Below are 21,608 nucleotides of genomic sequence, written 5' to 3'. Positions count from 1 at the left end.
GGGCGGGGGCAGGAGCCACTGAGCCTGTGGGAGTGTGGAGGCAACTGGTTCCCGTAGGGCCATGCAGCAAGCACAGCTTGGGCTGGGAATGGAGCGGCCCAGGTCCTGATGGCCTTGTGCCCCAGAGGGCTGTGGCCTCTCAAACCAGCACTGCGTCGAGGCTAGTCAGGGACAAGAGGAAATAGACTGAGGGTCTCCATGCCTGAGTTGAAGTGTACTGTCAGGGACAGAACAGTGCTGCCTGCGCGTCACCCTCCAGCTCACCACTCAGGAGGCACAAGGAGGAGGAGGAGTTCAAAGTCACTCTCAGCTACAGAGTGACTTCAAGGCCAGCCTCTGCTACGTAAGACTGGCTCCCGAATACCCTTCCCCCGGCCAAGATCAGATGAGCACGGAGAAACTGCATCTTCTCAGACCTGCAGGCTTTGTCTCCCACACCCGTGCTGGGGCTCCAACTGGGCTTTGTGCATGGCAGCCAAGCGCCTCCCCAGGCCTCAGCAAACAGCTGCTTCGGCGATTGCCAGCGAGGACAGCGAGACTCCAGCCACACCCCAGGTGTCAGGGAGGCCAGGTCCGGTCTTGTTACAGCTCTAGACTTCCAATCTCGTATCTTTACCCAGTGAGTGTGACGGGCACACTTCTAGATTGAAGGCACTCTAAGTTGGGACACAAAGACCTCAAGTTCAAGGCCAGCCTCAAGTGCAAAGCAAGACCTTGTTTCGAAAAGCCGAGAACAGGGAGCTGAGCTCCGCAGTAGAATGAAAAGACTAGAATTCCCCAGTGAGGGGCTGGGGGCGGGGCTCACTTGTGGAGTACTTCCTAGAATGAGGCTTTCGCCCTCAGCACCACAAGAAAAAAGCCAAGTGTGGATGCATTGCCCTCTCATGGGTGAGGCCTGCAGTTTTGATCCGTGCTCATGAGTGTGCGTGGTCCAGAGCAGGCGGGAGAGCCCGTTGTTGTATAGCGATTTCTTTGCACCCTGCAGCGAAGCACCTTAAAACAGTAAACAATCAAAACTGCCCCAGGAAGTCCCTAAAGCTGACCGGATTCACTAGGCCCCAGCCTCCCTACGAGAAAACAGCAAAGACTGCTGGGCTCACCCTCAGAGCAGCCAAGCCTGGAAAGGATGCTCTCCAGCCCACTGATCCGCCTGCAGGCTGTGAGTGTGCCCGGCTCCAGAGCTGGCACCCATGCCGGGGTGGGCTTTGGTGACACAGCGGTCTCTCGGGCATTTCTGCCCCCTGTAAGTAACCCCTGGCCTATACTCCTGCAAGTGACTACAATACTCACTGATTCACCAACGTGGAGCTTGTGGCATTGTACTGTGGTCTGTCGTGGGCTCCCGTCTGGAGTAACTAAGTGTGTCACAATTTACCTCTCCAGGAAAAGTCTGTCACAAATGTCCACAGAGCAAGGGAGTGGGTTCCTGGCTTCCAGGGTCTGGGACTTCTGGGACTTCTCTAAGGTTTTCTTTTTAAGTTTTTTTTTTTTTTTTTTTAAGATTTATTTTCTTTTGTGTGTATTTATTTTTCTTTGTCTGCGTGTTCATTTGTTCTCCACGTGCATGCCTGGGGCCTAAGGAAGGGGTGAGCCTCCGAGTGGGTGCTGGGAATTGAACCAGGGTCCTTTGCAAGAGCAAGTGCTTTTAACCACTGAGCCAACTTTCCAGCCCCAGGTTTTTGTTTTGTTTTTCTTGATGTTTAGAATGTTCCAAAAACTGCTCCCTCAAGATGGGCATGTTGTAAGGCCTATAATGCCAGCACTTGGGAGACAGAGAAGGGGGACTAGAGTTCAAGACCAGCCTGGGCAATTTACTGAGGTCATGTCTCAAAACCAAACCAAACATTAAAAAACAAAACAAAAAAACCCCAAACCCAGAAAGTAATGATAATGGCAAACCAGATTGTATGAGCCACACCTATTCTCATGCAAGCAACCTTAATTGTTTCTTGGCTCACAAAACAAACAAGCAAATTAAATCAAAACAGACAATTCTGGAAGTAGAAGGGACTTGTTGAGAATAAAATGGGGTCCAGCCAGGAGCGAGAGAGGGTGAGAGAAGGGAGTGGGGAGGGGAAAACATCATGCATAAAACTGCCAGTATAAATACTTGTTAAAAGTTGTTAGGGATGAGGGCTGGAGAGCTCGGTGGTTAAGAGCACTGGCTGCTCTTCCAGAGGACCTGGGTTCAACTCCCAGCATCCACATGGCAGCTCACAGCTGTCTGTAACTCCAGTTCCAAGGGATCTGATGCCCTCACAGACATACATGCATGTGAAATAAAATGAACACAATTTTAACATGTTTTGGTAGAAAGAGAGACCTCCATCACACAGGCTCCTCTCAGCAACTAAAGAAATAAATGGGGGGGGGGGAGGGGGAAGAATCCAGGTGTTGTGGAAACCAAAAAAAAAAAAAACCAAACCCAAACCCTGTCATGGTTCCTCAGCGCCCCCTTGTGGAAGTCAGACACATGCTGCTGCATGGTCTCTGCGATGCTGGCCTCCAGCTCTTCACACCTGCTCTGAGGCCTACGGGGCTGCTGCGAGGTGCCTTGACTTCAGCTCCTGCTCTGACAGAAGGCCCCCAAAGACATTCTGGTCTCCTTGGATTGGGGCTATCGTTCCCCCAAACTGATTACTCTCTCTTTTCCAGCGCATAGTGGTCTAGGGAGGAAGCCACAGTTCCCTTTGAGAAGATGAAAGATCAATGGTGCCTGTTTCTGGTGTTCATTGTTGTTTGGATGCAGAGGACTGAGCCTGGGGCCTCAGTGCTGGGCAGGGAACTCTACCACATATGTAGCTGCCGTATCTGCATATCTGTATCTACTGTATATATGTATACATGTCCACCACATATGTATCTATATCTACCTTATATATGTATATATATCACATAGATAAGTATCTACCACATATATATGAATATTTTGTCTACATGCATGTGTGCTATTTACATGCCTTTCTCCCCACTGGCTGGAGTTGAGGATGGTTGTGAACTACCCTGTGGGTGCCAAAAACTGAACCCAGGTCTTCTGCAAAGGAAGCAAATGCTCTTTATTTCTGCTCTATCTCTCCAGCCCTGTTTTTTAAATGTATTTAGTGTGGGGGGCACGTGCGTGCCATGGCATGCACATGGAGAGTTCAGAGGCTGACCAGGGCTTGCGCTCATGTCGTCAGGGAGCACACACCGTCGCCAGCTGGTCGGCTCACAGCCCCTCTCATTTTGAGACGACCTTACGAAGTTTACAGGCTGGTCATGCTTCTGAGATCCTCTTGCCTCAGCCTTCCTAGTACCCGAGCTTGTAGGCATCCTCCATGCCGGGCACCTTCTCTTCCTCCGCAACCTGATCCTGCTGAGGGCTCTGGGACTTGGAAGTGGCTGCATCTTGCAAATGGCCTGAGGGTCTTGTGTCTCTGCTTAGGATTCAGGGTGGGTTTTCCTTTCCTTGACCTGAAACTCTTTCTCTATGCCCTATGGCCTCACGTAGTGGCGGAGGCACTCTGTGAGTGTTGGTGGATAACACAGAGTACCTCACTCAGATTCAGAGGGACTCAGATCCCCTGATGACACAGCCCTGCGGGTGACACCGTGGTCATGTGACCTGTTGTTTCCTAACGTGGTAAGATGCGGTCCAGGGCTCCGGAGACCCACTGTGCCTCGTTGTCTGGCTTCTGGAAACCACGGATAACCAGCCAATGCCATCACCCTGCGCTCTGCTTCTCCAAAGGCTGTTTGCCCTAGCTGTCCCTTAGTGACAGCACCTGGCCTGCCTTTGACCCTGAAGTGCTACCGCTGGTACCCTAGGCCCCGGGGCTCCCCAAAGGAGCCCACTAGGTTAAGGTTTCTGCTTCTGGGGCAGCAGCTCCCCTTGAGTTCTGACTTCTGAGAAAAGTGTCCCTTGGGCACAGTGGCACTGTAATCTCACTGCTGTTCAAGGCCCACATGGACCATATGAAATCCTATCTCAAAAATAGATACATAAATGACAAGAAAGCCGAATGAAAGCCAGGTGTGGAAAGCGCCAGGGAGCTGGAGGCAGGGGGTGAGGTGTTGATGGTCATTCCAGGAGTCAGAGGGTAGCTTGGGTTCCATGACATCCTGGGTTAAGGAAAAAAGGGGGAGGGCCTGGAGAGACAGCTCAGTGGTTAAGGGGGCTTATTCCTCTTTCAGGGGACACAGGTTCCATTCCCAGGATCTACATGGTGCTTCACATCGTCCAGTCCCAGTCCCTGGGGCCCAGTGCCCTCCGCCAACAGTGGCTTCTCATGCAGGTGGTGCACAGACATGCATTCAGGCATAGACACACACATAACATAATCTTTCCAAAAAAGGAAGGGGAGAAAATTCAGTGATGGATTGCAAAGCTGACCCCGCAGCTTAGACCGCTCCTATGGAGGTTCAGTTCCCAGGACCTGCATGGCGCCTTCAGCTGCTTGTAACTCCAGTTCCAGAGGATTTAACATTCCCTTTTTGACCTCAGTGGTCACTGCACACACACACACACACACACACACACACACAGAGTCAAAGCAATCATTTACATTAAAAGAACAACTGGTGGGCACAGGCTGGCAGAGGGTCTGAGCCGTAACCCCCAGGCCTGCCCTTGGTGACCAGCGAGGCCTTCCATACCGAAAGCATCACAGTGCCACTAAACACGGCCGGCTGTTCAAGACTGTGGAGGACTCACAAGCAAACCACACTGAGCCATGGGCACAATGCCAGGTAGCCACGTGCAGCAGCCCAAGGAGCGAGACTAGTGCACTGGGTGAACAGAAGGTCATCTCGCCGCTCACACACGGGGACGCAGTCACACCTGTCACTGGGCTACACAGAGCCACTTAGTTGGGAACGCACACAGAGGCACCAGGACACACAGCCTGGGGAGAGCCTCTTCCTGGTGGGACGCTGTATTGTGTCCAACCAGGGGCACGCTCACAGTGTTTCTAGGTACACTGACCCCCCCCCCCCATCTTTTGTGACAGCTGATTCCCATCCCCAAGAACCAGGTCTGGGCTCTCTGCTCTCACTTTGGTCCCACTACCCCTCCATTCCTGGGAGCTGCCACTCCTGCCTAAGGCTGGGCTGCTTTCTCCCCCCCACCAGGAAGAGGTATTTTTAGTTGCAATTACCTTCCACCTGGCTTCCCTCCTCCTGAGTGGCCCACCGGACCCTAACAATGGGAGGAGAATTCAGTGGGCGTCATTTCCGGGCACTGAGAAGATGGGGTACACCTTGACCCCACAACTAGCCGGAGTCTAGCCGGAGTCTCGCAGCCCCCTGGTTGGCCGCCGAGACCCTCGCCTGTGCCAGGCAGGGCGGTGAGTCTGCAGCCGCCACCCTGCGGCAGACTCGACCACTTAGTAACTTCCCATCTCCTGGGTCCCATTGCGAGCGGCATGGGCGGTCAGCTTGGTGGTCCCTCGCCCATTGCACTGCAGACTCCTGGGAAGTCCCGGGAGAAAGAAACTCAGCTCATCCTAGTCACAGAAGCGGTGCCATACCTGTGAAATCGTTCGAGAGTGAACTGTAAAATGTTTACTTCTGTTACCTTTGCTTGTGTATATGTGTGCGTGTTCGTGAGTTAATGCTGCCTGTGCGCAGGAGCCTATGAGGCCAGAGAGAGTTCCTCGTCTCCCGAACCTGGGGTTTGTGGAGGCCGTGAGCCATGTGACATGGGTGCTGGGACACAAACTGTCCTGCGCTGCTTCAGAGATTCCTGTTTTGGTCATGCTCTGTAGTACAGGCTAGCTCAGAGCTCACAATCCTTTCTCCTGAGCCCCAGAGCGATGGTGCAGGCATATCCCACCATACCTGGCCTCTTTTTTAACACATCCCAGAATTTTGGAGGTTTGTTTTCATTTGATTATTTTGAATGTGTGGGTGGTTTTTTTCCCCTGCCTATATGTATGTATACCACATCTGTGCAGCACCCATGGAGGCTAGAGGAGGGTGTCTGATCTCCTGGAATTGGAGTCACAGGCTGTGGAGAGCCACCATGTAGGCGCTGGGGAGAGAACTCTAGTCCTGGGAAGAGCTGCTGAACCATTAACCAAACTCCTATTTTATTTAACATGTATTTAGTGCGCATGTGTATGTGTGTGTGTGCACGTGTGTGCATGTGTTCTCAAAGACTTGAGCTCCACATTGCAAGCAGGGAAGTCAGAAGATAAATCCCTGGGAATGGCTCCCTTCTTCCACCAATGCAGGTTCCATGGAGCAAGGGCAGGTTTTCAGGTTGGTGGTGAATGGCTTCATCTGCTGAGCCATTTCACTGACCCCCTACTTAGTTTCATCTCTCTCCTCATCCTCATCCTTGTCCTCTCTCTCTCTGTGTGCATGCAATGCAGATGCGTATGTGCCACGGTAAGTTGTGGATGTCAAGGGACAGTGTCTTACTGGGGGATTCTAGACAGAGGCTCTACCACTGAGTCACACCCCAGCCCCTCACTTGGGGATTCTAGGCAGTACTACTATCACTGAGCCACACCCCAGCCCCTCACTGGAGGATTCCGGACAAACACCAGTTCTACCATTGACCCACACACATACCACAGACTCTTCCTCATCATCGAGCAGTTCAGCATGGCTGCTGTGGATAAGATGCCGTCGTCTTCAGTGACTCATAGTGCACAGAGCATTCACACACTCTGCACACACTCTGCCATTTTCTGTGAGGGGCTTGAGTGTATATGGGTTGGTGTCCCCTGGAACAGACCATCCAGGAAGCTGGATGGAGCTGGTCTCTCTCATAAGCCGGCTCTCAGATCCGAGCACCCTGACGGCATGCAGTGTGCTGTGGTGTCCTCGTGGTGTCTTGGGGCAAGGATCAGGCTGGCCCTCGAGTGTTCTGGCTTCAGGGCTGGGTTTCTATCTGCCCTGTCAGTCACTGCCACAGCTACCCCAGGTCTGAGCAGCAGCCCTGGCCGTCCGTGCTCTAGCCCTACCTGTTCTTAAGGTTTGTATGCTTCCTTTTAAAGGATGTCTTTTGACATTTCAGAGAGCTCACATCCGTGTGATGGCATGCGTGTGGAGGTAAGCAGACAGCGTATGGGAGCTGATTTTCTTCTTCCACCATGTGGGTCCTGAGTCTTCAGGCTTGTGTCTTCACGCTGGTGGTGGCGTTTACCCACTGAGTCATCTCCACAGATCTGGTTTTTATACTGCTCTTTTTGTAGGGATTCATGTGTGTGTGTGTGTGTGTGTGTGTGTGTGTAGGTCAGAGGGCAACGTGGAAGTGTCTGTTCTGTCCCCTTACCATATGAATCCTGAGGCTCAGACTCAAGTCATCAGGCGTGGCTGCAAGCAAATTTACTCACTGAACTATTTTGCTGACCTTTACCACTTTTAAAGCCCAGCTGTGCCTGGTGTACGAGGACAAGCAGAAGCGTGACAACCTTTACAATAGCGTGCATTTAAAGTCACACAGCAGCAGCTAACTGCTACACATGGTATTTCAGAGCAGGGATCAGAAGATGGACAGACAGTGGCTATTAGCTTTGTGACCCTTCAGTTTCAAATTACCGAGGATTTGAACTCTTAGAAGACAAATGAGAATTTTGATTTGTATTTTTAAGACTTTATCATTAAAAAAAGAAAAGTAGAAGACTGTCAGAGAAGGGAGGTGGGGGAGGCCGAGGGCAGGAGGATGGAGGATGCTCTCCTAAACATTGGGTCCAGGTGACCCTCCTTCCTTGAGCATTCTTGCCAACCCCGCTCCCTTCTCTGTCCTGGATTGGCCCAGCCCCGCCCCCTTCTCTGTCCTGGATCAGCCCGGCCACCATCTTCTGCAGACCTTGGCCCCGTTCTCAGCTCAGGCCCTGGGCAAAAGGGAGGACAGAAGAAGGGTACAGGACCTGCAGGCTCTGTCTTTGCCCTTGAGAGACCCTCAAGTGGGCTCTTGGGTCCCCAAGCCTCTGGGGTCCCCAGGGAGGTAGGCGTTGAATGGGGTGGGAGCTTTGGAGGTGAAGTCCTGAAGCCCAAGGACCAGCGAGGACCAATTAGATAACAAGGCTGGTGGTCACAGTCGGAGGCCAGGGCCTGTGGAAGAAAGGTGGACTGAGTCGGAAGGCACTGCACTGGTCATTATGATGGGTGAGTGAGTGGATGGACGGGCAGGTGGGCGAATGGGTGGGCGAGGGTGAACGGGTAGGTAGGTAGGTGGTGGGTAGAGGGAGGGATGGGTGCAGCATCTTCTCATCTAGCTTGGCAGATCCTCATTTCAGGAACCCAGGCCGGCACTGCTCTAACTGGGCCCACCCCCGGAGTTTAACGAAGTTTGGGACTGCCAGGCCCCGGACTTTGAACACTCACCCTCCTTCTGACCCCAGCTTCTACAGGCAATGCCACTCTCCTTCCAAGTTCAGGTTCATCCCCATTGACCCTGGGAAGCAAGAGAGCAGATCAGCAATGCCTCCTGCCCACAGAGCCCTAATCCCCCCTCGCCCCTTTCGGTCCCCAGGGTCCTTCACCAGGATCAAATGAATCAAGTGTTTCAAGAATAGAAGAACAGAAGAATGTTTGGCCCTTTTGGAAAAACTAGTCTCAGATTTGGCTGAGCCCGGCAGAACTGGAGCAAACCCGAGGAATTACCATCTTCTCTTCCCTGTGAGCCATGAGTCATTCATGAGCTGAGTCTAGGTTTGTGGTTAGAGGCGGAGCCTGGCATAGGAAGTGGCCACAGGAAACTTACCTGGTGTCCTGACTGTCACTTGTGACTGAGTCTCTGTGTAGCCTGTCATGGGCTGGCCCTCAGGGCTGAAAGATGCACCCTGCCCTAGGAGAGGGGACGGGGTCTCTGGTGAGTCCCAGGAGGCCAACAGAGGTGTTAGTGTGCAGCTAGGCCTCAGGAGCCCTGTGGAGGGGGCTGAGGCAGAGGCCCGGAGGCTCCTCAGCGTGGCCTGGGGTACAGGCAGAAGCCCCAGGGGCCCTTCAGAGACAGTTGCAGTGAGATAGACTAGGGATCACAGGGACAGGGTTGGAGCTCCAGAGGCAGGCAGACCTCTGTGCATTCAAGGCTAGCCTGGCCTACAGTGAGTTCCAGGCCTGACGGAGCTACACGGTGAGAGCTACACGGTGAGACCCACTCTCAAAAACAGAACAAAAACTTATTTTAGGAAAGAAGATGGTATTTGGGGTGCCGGCAGAGCACCAGGGAAGGGAGTCAGGGTTCGGTGGAAGCTGAAGCTCCAAGAATGGGCTGGAGGTAGAGGACGAGCTTCAGGAAGGCTCCATAGGTGTGGTGCGTACCCGGGCACAGGAGGCCGGGTCCTGCCTGAGGCGAGCGACCTCCCATCCCTCATGTACCTGTGCGATTGGACTGGTCGATCATGGGCTGCACGATCCTTCTCCGGGCATTAATAAACCTGAGAAGTGGCAGGGGAGGAAAAAAAAAAAAAAAAAAAAAAAACGTGTGAGGAAGTACTTGGGGGTCAGAGAGCCACCAGAGGAAGGGAAGTCGGAAGGAGTCCGCATCTGGGCTGCGACGACCGAGGGGCGGGAGGTGGCGGTTCAGCACCGCGGACAGCGCCCAGCCCGGCCACTCACCAGTTGTTCACCTGCAGGATGGTGAGCCCCGTGTCCTGCGCCAGCTGTTTCTTTTGCTCTTCTGAGGGGTAGGGGTGCTGCAGCCACCAACAGGAGTCATTCTGCCTGCCCCGCTGCTGTGCGCTCCCTAAGGTCTAGCCTGGTGCATCTGGTCCCCAAGGCAGGAGGAGCGTGGGAGGGCCACTCTCCCTCCCCGGCCAAAGAGGCCAAGCCCAGCAAAGTCTTGAGTAATTTACTTCCATCTCTCACACCAACCAGAGGCAAACTGGGTAGGAGGGGCACGGGTGGAGGAGGCCGCAGCCCCACCCATCCAGGCCTGCTCAAGGAGTCCCACAGAGCCCCTCCCCCGCTTCCATTTCATGTTGCTTGTGTGCCTCCTGCCTTGAGGCCTGTAACCCTGGCTGGCCTCAAATTTGCTGTTGAGTTGAGGCTGATGTTGCCTCCCAAGTGCTGGGGTTACAGTGTACCCCACCAACCACACCCGGTTACGCAGCGCTGGGTGGACCCCAAGACTTCCTCTTGCTGGGCCGGCAATCCACCAAACTTAACTACAGCTCAAGCCTCCTCTTCAACATTTCATTCATGTTCTCATTCTTTCTCTTCCCCCCTCCCTGCCTCTGTCCTTTCCCCTCTTCCCCCTGTGCTTGTGTGTGTGTGTGTGTGTGTGTGTGTGTGTGTATGTGTGTGTGAGCACATGCGTGTACATGCACGAGCCTGCATGTGCAGGCCAGAGGACAACTTGTGGGAGTCCGTCCTCCCCTTCCATCCATCACTGGGTCCCAGGGAGCACATTTGGGCTTTGCCTGTTGACCAAGCTCATCAGCCTTGTGCTTGTGTGGTTTTGAACAGAGAGGCTTCTACGAACCCCAGGTCATCTCCAACCTCAGAATCCTCCTGCCCCGGCCTCCTGGGATTGCAAGCATCACTCCTCATTCTAAGTCTGTCTCTCTCGCCCTCTTCCTCTGTTCTCAGCTCACCCCCAGCTCTATCTTCCTCCTACGAGGCCCTCCCCGACTGTTTTTAGTCTCCGTCCACAAGGCAGTGTGGTACAAGAGTTAAGGCTAGATTGCCTGCATTTGAACTTCGGTCTAGCTGTGTGACCACAAGTAAGACCCTTAGCCTCTCTGGGCCTTGTCTTCATGATGCATTTAGTAACAGAACATCCTCCCCAGGGCAACCTGGGATGAGTGGTCAGTGGATGATTGATGGGTGGGTGAGTAGATGGGTGGGGCAGGGGCTGCTGGGACCCATCTCTGACTGGACCTTGGTTGGGGCTTGGCCTCTGGGACAGTGACCTACCTATCTCCGTCCACCTCCACCCAATCTGAAGGCTCTCACCGAGAGATGCTGGAACAACCAGGCCCTCATGATGTTGGTCGCCACTTTGGGGAAGATCCCCCTCTTCTTGTTTCTCCGGCGCTCCAGGTCTAGCTCCTCATCCTCTCCTGCAGAACTTGGGGAGGCCACGCTTGTGTCCAGCACATCTCCTGGGGAGGAGGACATGAGCGATTGCTGCTGGTAAGCAACAGAGGACGTTGGTCCCTTTACCCCAGACACCACACGGCAGGGTTCCCTGGGAGCCCTGCTTGAAGTGTAGCCCTAACCCTCAGAGCAACTCCCAGGATTCCTCTGTCCCTCTGAAGTTTCTCACCTTGATCACTTGAGTTGTCCCCACTCTGGGAGGCCAGGCCTCCACTGGATGGACCTGGGGTCCCCAAGTGTACAGACCCACTGTCCTCATGGTCTCTGATCCATGTGTTGTTCTAGGAAACAAGAATGGAAAATCAGTGAGAAAGCTTAGGGAATCCAGGCTCTGCAGGTAAAACTTGTCCCTGTTTTTCTGGCTGTGTGATCTTAGGCAAGCCGCTTTGCCTCTCTGTGCCATTTTCAACTGGGAAATAGAAGACGAAACAAGCTCTCCCCTTGGCGTGAGAAGCGTGCGATGAGCTGTGTGCGGGTGTGGAGTGATTGTCAGGTAGGCAGGAGCCATGGACACCCACGTCTGACACTCTTGGGACCAGGGATGCTTTAGACTTCACACCTCATTCTGAAAGCCAGGGCTGGTGATGTCCATTAATCCCACTGTCCAGAAGGCTAAGGTAGGGTTGTCATGAACTCCAAGGCAGCCTAGGTTACAAGGTAGGACCCTGCCTCAAAAGAACAATGAACGAACTCAACTAAGAAAAGCAAACAAAACCTTTCTCGTTCTGAGTCGGGAGACTTCGGCAGTGGATTTCCTGCTCACCCCAGCAGGAGACAGGCCTCTGTCTCAGCACCAAACCCATTAACATGCCCTGGCAAGCCACATGAATATTAACTAAGTGGAAAAAATATAGGCTATAAATAGCCTCTCATTAGTTCAGGTTGGATTTTTTTTTTTTTTTTTTTTTTGCCAATGAATTTACACTGAACTTATGGAAAAGTTGGTGTCCAGATGTGTTGTCTTTTATTAAGTGCTGGGAACAGATTCTAAGGTATCCTTCATCTAGGTGGGGCCTCTAACACTGAGCCACATCACCAGCCCCTCACTGGGGGATTCTAGGCAGGGGCTCTACCATTGATCCACACCCCAGCCCCTCACTGGGAGATTCTAGGCAGGGGCTCTACCACTGAGCCATGCCCCAGCCCCTCACTGGGAGCATTTTTTTTTCCTTTTGAGATAGGGTCAGTCTGTAGCCCAGTCTGGCTTGAAAACGTACTGTTTTTCAAGGTGGCCTCAAGCTCACTGTGGTCCTCCTGCCTCAGCCTTCAGAATGATGGAATTACGAGCCTATAGCAGCATGCCAGGGTTTTCCCTGAGATTTTTTTGTATTGTATAACTGGTCATGAACTCCCTGAGTGTGAGTGCTAGTCCATGAGACTCCAAAGATGAGAGGAGGGTGTGTGTGTGACTCTGTGGGGTCATCTCTGTGTGTGACCTCCAGGTGACTGTCCTTTGAGCATAACTGAGAGTTTGTGAAATCTGATCAGGGACCTCCCAACCCTTTCATGAAAAGTTCTTCTGAGACTCAGCTTAGTCTCTTAGTCTGAGGTCAAAAGGCCTGTGTGTGTGTGTGTGTGTGTACACATACACATGTGCTTATGTGTATTTATTTGCATGTGTGCACAAGTGTGCGGAAGCCAGAGGTTTATGTGTGGTGTCTTTCCAAATTCTCTCCACCTTATGTGCTGAAGCAGGACCTCTCACTCAGCCCAAAGCTCACCCATCCAGCTTGGCTGGCTAGCCGGCTCGCTCTGTGGGCCCTGCCTCTGCTGCCCAGGTGCTGGGATTACAGTCAAGTCTTCACACTCAGCCAACATCTACCTGGACGCTGCGGCTCCTAACCCCAGTCCTCAGACTCACACAGCCAGGGCTTCACTGCGCTGTGTCTCCAGCCCCCTCGGAGGGTCTGCGAGGCTCTCCTGCGTGGTAGTGTGTGGTGTTCCGCAGGCTCTAGAGTCGTGCAATGTGCCTGTCTCTGACTCTGGGTTGTGCCCTTGCTGTGTGTGTTGCCAACATCTGGAGGTGGCCCCAGACGGCTTTTTCTAGGTGAGGTGACTTTCGATCCAACACGGCTACTCCCTATGTAACTGTTGCCTGATGTTCTGAGCTGATTTCATTTTACTTACCTGTATTTCTAAATCTACATAGATGACTATGAGGCCGCCTGGCTGCTGGGCAGCACGGCATGTGTGTTATGCCTGTGAGGCCCTATGTGTGCACAAGGGCTTCTTGTCAATCACTGTCCAAGAGTGACCATGTCTGAGTTCGTACACAAGTGTCTAGAGCTCTTTGGCTCCATTGGAATTAACTGTGTGGCCATGTGTGTATGCTATGGCTATACTTAGAATGGCAGTGCAGGAGTGACTGTATGGTCTGGGCTATTATCCTCGTGCTTGGGGCTCGTTTGCGGATGTGCGTGCGATGCTTACTTGACTGTGGCGGGTGGCTGTAGGGTCTATGCTGCTGTCTCACGCTTGGGGCTTGTTTCAGGAGGTGGTGCTTATTATGGTCTGTTGCGTACGGCTGCCTATGGCTGACTTAGGTTGGCCGGTTGCATGCACGTTTCTGTGCTGTGGTCCAGCCGTATCTGTGTGTTGCTGTGACACGGGAAGGTGAGTGGAAAGTGCACTCCATGGTTGGCACGTTTGAGGTGCTCAGGCGTGAAGCACGCCTTCCTGCCGTGGTACCAGAAAGTTGATGCCCACCTGGTCTGGGAGGCTGGGACAGGAGGCTGCGCAGTCCTCAAGGTCCTCCCTGCAACCACCGTCCCGATCCTCGATCACCAGGTCTATGGGCATCTTCCCCTTGAGGCAGGTGATGTAGCGGTGACAGAAGTTGTCGCACAGGTCGTGGACCTGGGAGGGCAGCAGGGTACTGGGGGGGCCACCCGGGGGAGCCAGGGCTGGGGTGAACAGGGTGAGGGGGCATTCTGTTTCCTCTCCAGTGGGGAGTAGGGGGGAGAGGGGGTGGAGGGAGGAGGGGTGGGGCAGGTGCCAGTGAGACACCCTCACCTTCTCCAGCTCCAGTAGGTGGAACCGGAGGACCTGGATGGCCTGGACCATCTGCAAACAGAGAGGAGGGCAGCTAGGCGTGGAGCTGCACACGTGGCCTCCCAGCCCTGGAACCACCCACAAGGACAAGGCCAGTCTGGGCTGCATAATGGGTTCTTGGACAATAGGGGGACACTGCTTTGAAAGAAGACAGAGAAATATCCTTGAGACAGAACAGCAAAGAAAACAACAGGGACAGGCCAGAGAAGCCAATTGGGCTAAAGGAAAAACAGAGACAGGCTTAGTAAGTCAGCATCAGGGAGAGTTTGATTGATGGCTGAGGTAGAAAGAGAAGTGACAGGGAGAGAGTCCATCACAAGGGGAACTTCGAGGTGCTGTGGCAGGGCCCTCTGCTCTGGTTCCCACCTCCACCTTGTGAACTACATTTCCCAGAGGTCTCTGCCAAAGGATGAGGCCCAGAGATAGTGCTGGAGTGCAAAGAAAGGGCATTTCTCACTAGTTCCCCTTCTCCCTTCTCTCCCCTGCACTTCACAGCTGTTTGGGTGGTGGCATCACTCGCTTGGTTCCCTGGTTCATTAGAGTGGCAGAGCCAGGATTCAAACCTGGGGTCTCAAATGGGCGACGCTCTTGTAGTTTGACAGGAGTGCTTTCCTGTCCTCACCCCTCAGCCAATCCCAGGTGGGGAAGGACAGGGGCCGGCTGCGGAGGGGACACGGGTGGGGCCTGGGTCTTACCAGGTTGTCCAGCTCCGGGTCGGAAGAGAACAGAGGCCTCTCAGAGCGGATCTGGGAGGGAGAGGAGAGGCCAGGCCAGGAGTCCCGCCTCCTGCCCACCCTTCCTGCTGCCTCCCTGGTGCCTCGCTCCGGGGCTGCCCACCTGCTTAGCAAAGGCAGCAATGTCCTCATTGAAGGAATCGGAGGAGCAGACGTCACCGCCTGGGGGTGCGCCCAGCCCAGCCGAGGCCCCATCTCGGGGCGAGCATGTGGCCAGCTCACACTTCTCAAAGACCAGGGCCAAGAGCGGGAAGAGGGGGTGTCTGGTGGGACAGGAAATGGGCTTTCATGGGGGAAGTATGGTGTGCTCAGAGACAGACACAACGAGAGAAGCCGACCCCCTGGAGACACAGAGGACACCCTGGGCGCCCTGCCCTGTCCACTCACCCATAGATGTCATCCTTCTCTCTCTTCAAGCTGTCGCTGTCCAAGCCCGGGGCTGGGGGTTGGGGAGGCCGGTGTGGGCCGTAGGGCCCAGGAGCTCGAGGTGCTGAAGGTGCTGCCTCAGAGAAGCTGGCCAGCGCTGTAGCATGCTCTGCAATGCCGGGATAGTGGCACACCTCATCGTACTGCAAGAGAAGGGCCAAACGCCGGGGAGGTCAGCCTCCTTCGCCCAGGCTACACCACACACCTCAGTGTCCGAGGGTCCCGGCCTCTGTCCTTGAGTTCACAGTGTTCCACAGAACCGTCCACGTGGGTGTAAGATCCCACTCAGGACCCAGAAGAAGACTGGCCCAGGTCAGGGGACATCTAGAAAGGCTCTGGATGGCTGATAATCCAGGAAGAGAGAAGGGCAGAGGTACAGACACAGAGATGTAGAGAGAGTCAGCCAGGGAAGGTGAGCACACAGGGGAGGGCAGGGTCAACCCAGAAAAGCCACAAAATTCACCCTCATATGCACAGCATCTTCCTGCTTATTTCATAAATGTAGACTTCATTTCTGTAGTACTGGGTCCCAAAGCACGGTGCACCCTAGGCTGGGGCTCTACCACTGAGCCACACCCCCAGCCCCTCACTGGGGGATTCTAGGCAGGGGCTCTACCATCCTTGTTTGTTTTTGAGATAGAATCTTACTCCGTAGCCCATGCTGGCCTGGAACTCAGAGGAACCCTCCTGCTTTAGCCTCTGGAGTGCTGAGATTACAGATGTGAGTCACCCAACAGCTAACTACACACCTCCAAGTATCCTAACAACTTATCCAACATGTAAAATGACCATACCCATATCCACACACAGTTGGGCACACAGCCTGCATACACACTTATATGATGTATGTGGACATATATGCTATAGGGATATGTTCTCCATAGCATGCAGGCTTAGAGCACCACACCTCCAACTGCCAGAGACAACCTTACACACACACACACACACACACACACACACACAGAGAGAGAGAGAGAGAGAGAGAGAGAGAGAGAGAGAGAGAGAGAGAGAGAGAGGAGAGACTGATGTGAGGAAATGAAAGATATTTAGCACAGTCTGACAAGTCAATAAATACATTGTGTGTGTGGGGTAACCCCATTCTACCATGCAAACAGCCCTAACCAGAAACAAGAGTATGGGAGCCAATTTCTGGTCCTCTTGTCACAGAGTCATGATGGGCAGCAGGACCTTTGATCTCCAGGTCCTCAGGTCCTCAGGTCCTCAGGTCCTCAGTAGCGGAGAGGCAGAGGGTCCTGTGCGCTCCAGCCGGCCTGAGTGCCCTGGGCCACCTGTGTGGCCGATGCTCGGCTAACTTCTCCAGCACCCTGGAGTGAATTCACCTGCTCCCCGCGGCTCATCACGCACCCCAAAGACTGGGTCCTCGCTTGCCGCCAGCCCCGGCTCCAACCTTCCCTACCCTCGGGGCTCGCATCTCTCCACTCTCCAGGACCAGAGAGAGAGCCCCTTGTCTGGCCGCCCGATGAGCGGGTCCACCTCAGGGTGGGTCTCAGACAACAGAAGCCTGGGGGGAGGCAGGAGCGGAGAGGGTAGAGCGGAGAGGGTAGGGGTGGGAAAGACCCAGGAGAGTAGGGGGGCCAGGGAGGGGGAGCGGGAGCGACAGAGGAACCGAGGGAGGGGCAGGGGGAACTCTAAGGGCCAAAAAGGGGCTCGTGGAGGCAGACAGGGGCTCGGGCGGGACAGGCGCGGCCACCTACCCTCCGGGCCATGGGCCGGCACGGCGCGTCCTGGGCTCGGGCGGTCACGGCCGGGGGCTCATCGCGGCGGGAGGTCCCCGAGGTCCCAGCCGGGTGCCGGGGTCTCCAAGTGGCCGAGACCCGCCGATAGCGGCCGAGGGCGGCGGCGGCTCCTCCGCTCACACGGGCCCGGCCTGTGTCACATCCGGAAGTTCACGCGGAGACGCTTAACCCGCTGTCCGCCGGAGCGGGCCTCCTCCCGAGCGTCCCCGCCCCTGTCTTGTCCCTCCCCTCTCCGCTGAGGTCCCTCCCCCAGCTCCGTCCCTGCCTCCGCTTCTCGCCGCGGGCCGTCCCCTCCCGCCCCCTCGCCCCTTCTCAGGCTGCAGGCCTTCCTCCCCCACCTTGGCCTTTGTATGCCAGCTTCGCGGGGTCCGGCGTCTGGAGCTTCCCCGCTGCCCACCCTCCCTCTCGGTCCTCTCCGCTGCTTCTTGCTCTCTCCCTGCCTGGCCACCAGGGGTCTGCAGCAGCTCTTTTGCCCCCTCCTCCCCTCTTGTCATCCTCCCGTCTCTCCTGGGAGACAGGGTTAGAGAAAAGGGAGCACAGGGAAGAACTAAACTTATATTTCAGTTTGTCCTCCTGCGCTGGTTCCGTCCCTTGCCTCCCCTGGGGCACAAGGGTGCTGTGGGTCCGAGGCTCCGGTGTGTCTGTCTTGTCTGTGCCCAGAAATGACAAATTACCGGGTTTCTGGAGGAGCTCTCAGACAAGTTTTGGGATGGGAGTCCGGTGACAAAAAAAGTAATTGTGTGTGGCACTCGGGGAGGCTGAGGCAGGAGGATCGTGGGTTGGATGCAAGCCTGGTTATATAGTAAGATTCTGTCTTCAAAAAACTAGAGGGGAAGAGGAGGCTGTGGGCTGCGGGAGGAAGAGGGGAAGAGGGAAGAAAGGCAGGAGGGGACCTGAGAGACTGAGACGCGGTGACAGAGTCCCAGAGAGGCGGCTGAGCCTGCTCGCTGTCGGTGGCCCGAGCCCCGCTGGGCTGGCTGGAGGGACATTTTATGACTCCCATCAACAGCGCGTGGCACTCCTTCATCTTCTCTGCTGGAAATAAAACAAAAGCCGGGCAGAGGTGACAGGTGGGGCGGGCCTGGAGCCTGAGGGATGGGGGGAGCTATGGTGGCCTTTCTACCATGGAGAAAAGACGGTAGGAGGCTGCAGAGGGAGGACCAAGAGGGACAGGGCCCGGGTTCTTCTCAGTCCCTGGAAGGCCTCCTCTCCCCCAGGCTCAGTTCCTCAGCCTCCCTCAGACTCTGATGAACGCCTGCTGTCTGGAGTCCAGAGCTTCCTCCAACATGCGTTTCTCTGTCAGCAACAAAACGGGGCTTCAGAGCTCAGGGGGCCTTGCCTGAGTGTGGGCTCATCACACGAGTGAGGCTCCCCATCTCTCCCCACTGTGGCCCTTTACGAATGGTGGGTCTGGCCGCACACACCTACTCCAACAAAGGTATTGTGCAGTAGAAAATTAATTTAAATAACTTTCAATTCAATGTATGAAGTTCTCCTACCTGTCCTTCCCTCCCCCACTACCTCAGTGGAGATTCATGGAAGTCTGGGGCCATGGCCTTGGTCTGTGTCTTGGGAGAGTCACCTTTGCCCTCATGGGACCTGATTTTTGGGTGGGGATGACGAGGTCTCACGTAACCGTAACCCAGGCTAACGAACTTGCTCTCTAGCGAAGGATGACCTTGACGCATGGTTCTCCTTCCTTAGCCTCCCAAGTGCTAGGATGACCAGCATGCATTGCTATGCCTGGTTCAGAAGCTGAGTGTGAGCTGAGGTGCAGCCTCACTCAAAGGAGGAGCAAGGGAAGGGGTGGACAGAGACCGCAGGGAGGGGGTGTGTACCCACAGAGACTCCAGGGCCAGCTGCTGTGACCCTGAGCCCAGAAGGCTCTAAGAGACCCCGCAGGGGCTGGGCTCATGTGCACACATCTTTTTAATTAACGAAAGGGACTAGACGTTGGGAAAAGCAAGAATGAGACTGTCTGATTGAGAAATTGATGGGCGAGGCGAGCGGCTACAGGCAGGAGGCTGGCAGGGCGCACACGCTCCCGGTCAGCCTAACGCTCATGCATAAATTTGCACGTGTGCGCACACACACACCTGTGTGTGCACAGTCTCTGGCCTGACTTCTCCTGAGCTCTGGCCACTTGATATGGCTGCCTCCCTAGTACGATTCTGGGACCCTTCTCTGGGACAGAAGGGGCTGTGGTAGCCAGGGATGGCTGCTGAGCCCCTCTGGGAGGGTGCTGTGTGGGCCGCTGTGCCTGCAGCTGAGCCTGGGAACCGTGCTGGGCTCTGCTGGTGTGGGTGCTGGGGACTGCCCCTGTGTGACCCCGCTTCTCCCAGGGGAAGGCCCCAGACTAGATCGGTCAGCACCCCTCAGTGAGTGTACAGGGCTTCCCAAGTCTCCCCAGCCTCCTAGGTGGGACTCTCCTTCCTGGGCTCAAACCACAGGGTGGGGGTAGGGGGTGACTATGGAGCAACCATACCCCCAAGGTTCTCAAGGGATCCCAGCCCTCTGTGCGCGTCTCTCTCTCCATCTGTCTTCACCTCTGTCTGTGTCTCTCTCCCCCGTTACTCTTTCCCTGAGACCCGCCATCTGCCTGTCTGATTCTCTGCACACCCCAGGTCCTCCCCACCCAGCCTGGCTGCAGCAGAAGGAACCATTTATCTCAGGAGCCCTCTTGGTTGCAGGCCCGGCCATCCATCACAGCAGCGGTGACTGGGCAGCTCGTTTGTCACCTGCAGCCTGCTGCCCTCCCTCCCACCTTGCCAAGCAATCATTCCATTAGCCATGGCTGTGCAGTCCCGGGGAGCATTTCCTGACCCCGGGGAGGGAGGCTGTCACTGTCCGCTCCAGGCGCCCACTGCCACCCCCACCTTTTCCCTCTAACTCTCTATTTTCCCGTGGCACTTTCTGCCTCTTCTCAGTCTCTTTCCTCTGCCAGCTCTCTCCTCTCATGGCTGAATGTGTCCTCCTTTCTCTTCTCCCCTCCTCTTCCCCCTCCTCCTCTTCCTCACTCTTCTTCCTCCTCCCTTTCTTCTCTGTGTCCCTGTGACCCTCCTGGTCCTCTGGTCCTGTCTTGGACCCTTCTCTTTATGGGTCTCATCATTCAGCCTCTGATGTCCCTCCTCTTCTGACTCTATCTTCCACTTCTGTCTGTCATTCTCCCTTTTTCCTCCCTTTCCCCAGGAGACACAGAGCAAAGAGAGCAGAGAGCAGAGAGCAGAGAAGGGGTGAGAGGGAGATGAGGCCAGGATAATGCATGGGGCTCCTTTGGAGGCTCTGAGGATTGAGGCGTCCTGGAGCTGGGAATCCCCACCCTCCTCCTCCTACCTTCTCTCAAGTCCTCCCTGTTTTTTCCTTTCTTTTTTTTTTTAATTGATTTACCTTTATTTTATGTGCACTGGTGTTTGCCTGCATGTGTGTCTGTGTGAAAGTGTCAGATCTTGGAGTTACAGACAGTTGTGAGCTGCCATGTTGGGGCTGGGATTTGGACCCAGGTCCTCGGGAAGAGCAGTCCATGCCCTTAACCACTGAGCCATCTCTCCAGCCCTTGAAGTGCTCCCTGGAGCCTGATTTGAATCCTCAAGGGGTTGAGGAGGTTCCTTGGAGAGGCCAGAAGCTGTGGGCGGGGAGTTACCACGCCAGGCCAGTGTCTAACCCTCTGAGAGTAGTGCCTTGACATTCCCACACCCATCCTTTTTCTACTGGAAGGATTGGGAATCCCCCCAACTCTGCAAGGCCCCACAGATCCCAGGACAGCTGTCGTGAGGCATCACCCCTGTGACTGCTCCAGAGAGGTGTCATGTGACACTTCAATGTCCTCATCCACGGGGGAACTTTGAAGAACATTGTACTCTTCCCAAGAGGGTCCCAGGCCTTCACTGCACCCTGAACACTTCCTTCCCCTCCCTTCACATTCGGCCAGGTCCCATCTGCTTCCATCCTTGCCTCAGCCTCAGTGGGGGCTCGTAGGCAGCTGGGAAGGCAGAGGAGACAGGTGGCAAGACACCCGTCCTGCGTCCTGCAATGGCTCATTGCAGCCGCGTACTCAGCAAGGCCTGGGTGCCCAGCTGGGGGCTGAACTCCAACCTCGAGGATGCTGGGAAGATGCTCCTCAGTCAGAACAGACTGGCTATGTGGGCTGTGTCCAGGAAGTTGAAGGCCTGAAGAGAAAGGGACTGAAAGTCTAGGAGAATAACCCCGTCAGTAACGAGCTTGCTGTGAATCATGAGGATCTGAGTTCAGGGCCCCGGTCCCCCAGTGTTTTGTTTATCTGGTATATCATGACAGCGATATAAAAGCAACTCACACGGAAGACTGGAACCAGAGAACGCTGCTAGCATGCCTGAGTTCGAGTTTTTAAGCCTTCAGAAGAGGATTGTAGCATGAGTTGGAGAGGGTTTGGAGACAGGCTGGAGGGTCTGGAAGCAGACAGACCCGTGGGTGGAAGCCTAGAGGACCATTGTGCCAGCACAAAGGTGGACTTCAGAAGGGAAGGAGGGTTCTGCTGGGAGCTGAGCTAGAGCCTCTTGGCTTTGGATCTGAGAAAGAGCTCGGCCACATTCTATCCATGTCCGGAGACTCTGTGGTCAGTCACAACGGTTTA

At 54.9% G+C, this 21,608-nt stretch overlaps 1 protein-coding gene across 3 annotated transcripts; it reads right to left on the bottom strand.

The window, feature by feature from the left end:
• Positions 1-7,540: 7,540 nt before the first annotated feature.
• Positions 7,541-17,202, bottom strand: Meis3 (Meis homeobox 3). 3 transcript variants are annotated; one of them, XM_021648318.2, is made up of 13 exons: positions 16,958-17,198; positions 15,204-15,385; positions 14,920-15,079; positions 14,778-14,828; positions 14,044-14,094; positions 13,738-13,887; positions 11,201-11,312; positions 10,888-11,036; positions 9,550-9,626; positions 9,310-9,368; positions 8,696-8,779; positions 8,317-8,386; positions 7,541-8,043 (listed from the first exon to the last, which is right to left on the bottom strand). In XM_021648318.2, exons 1-12 carry the CDS (start codon positions 16,967-16,969, stop codon positions 8,337-8,339), a joined length of 1,137 nt encoding a protein of 378 aa, XP_021503993.1. In that variant the 5' UTR covers positions 16,970-17,198; the 3' UTR covers positions 7,541-8,043; positions 8,317-8,336. The 3 variants fall into 3 exon arrangements, with proteins under 3 accessions (XP_021503993.1, XP_021503994.1, XP_021503992.1); XM_021648319.2 differs by having other exon boundaries at positions 13,738-13,836; XM_021648317.2 differs by having other exon boundaries at positions 13,738-14,094; positions 16,958-17,202.
• Between the last annotated feature and the right edge of the window lie 4,406 nt (positions 17,203-21,608).

This window comes from Meriones unguiculatus, chromosome 1 (assembly GCF_030254825.1).
Source record: "Meriones unguiculatus strain TT.TT164.6M chromosome 1, Bangor_MerUng_6.1, whole genome shotgun sequence".
Classification (NCBI taxonomy): Eukaryota; Metazoa; Chordata; class Mammalia; order Rodentia; family Muridae; genus Meriones; species Meriones unguiculatus.
Note: the sequence above shows the minus strand (reverse complement) of the source record. Positions and strands in the feature narration are given on the sequence as shown.

Coding starts and splice junctions, on each gene's coding strand:
- Meis3 (XM_021648317.2), bottom strand. Junction 15,080..15,203: donor GAGAAGGATGACATCTATGG/GTGAGTGGACAG, acceptor CTGTCCCACCAG/ACACCCCCTCTTCCCGCTCT. Junction 11,313..13,737: donor GTCCCAGCCTCCCAGACCAG/GTGGGCATCAAC, acceptor CTTGTTTCCTAG/AACAACACATGGATCAGAGA.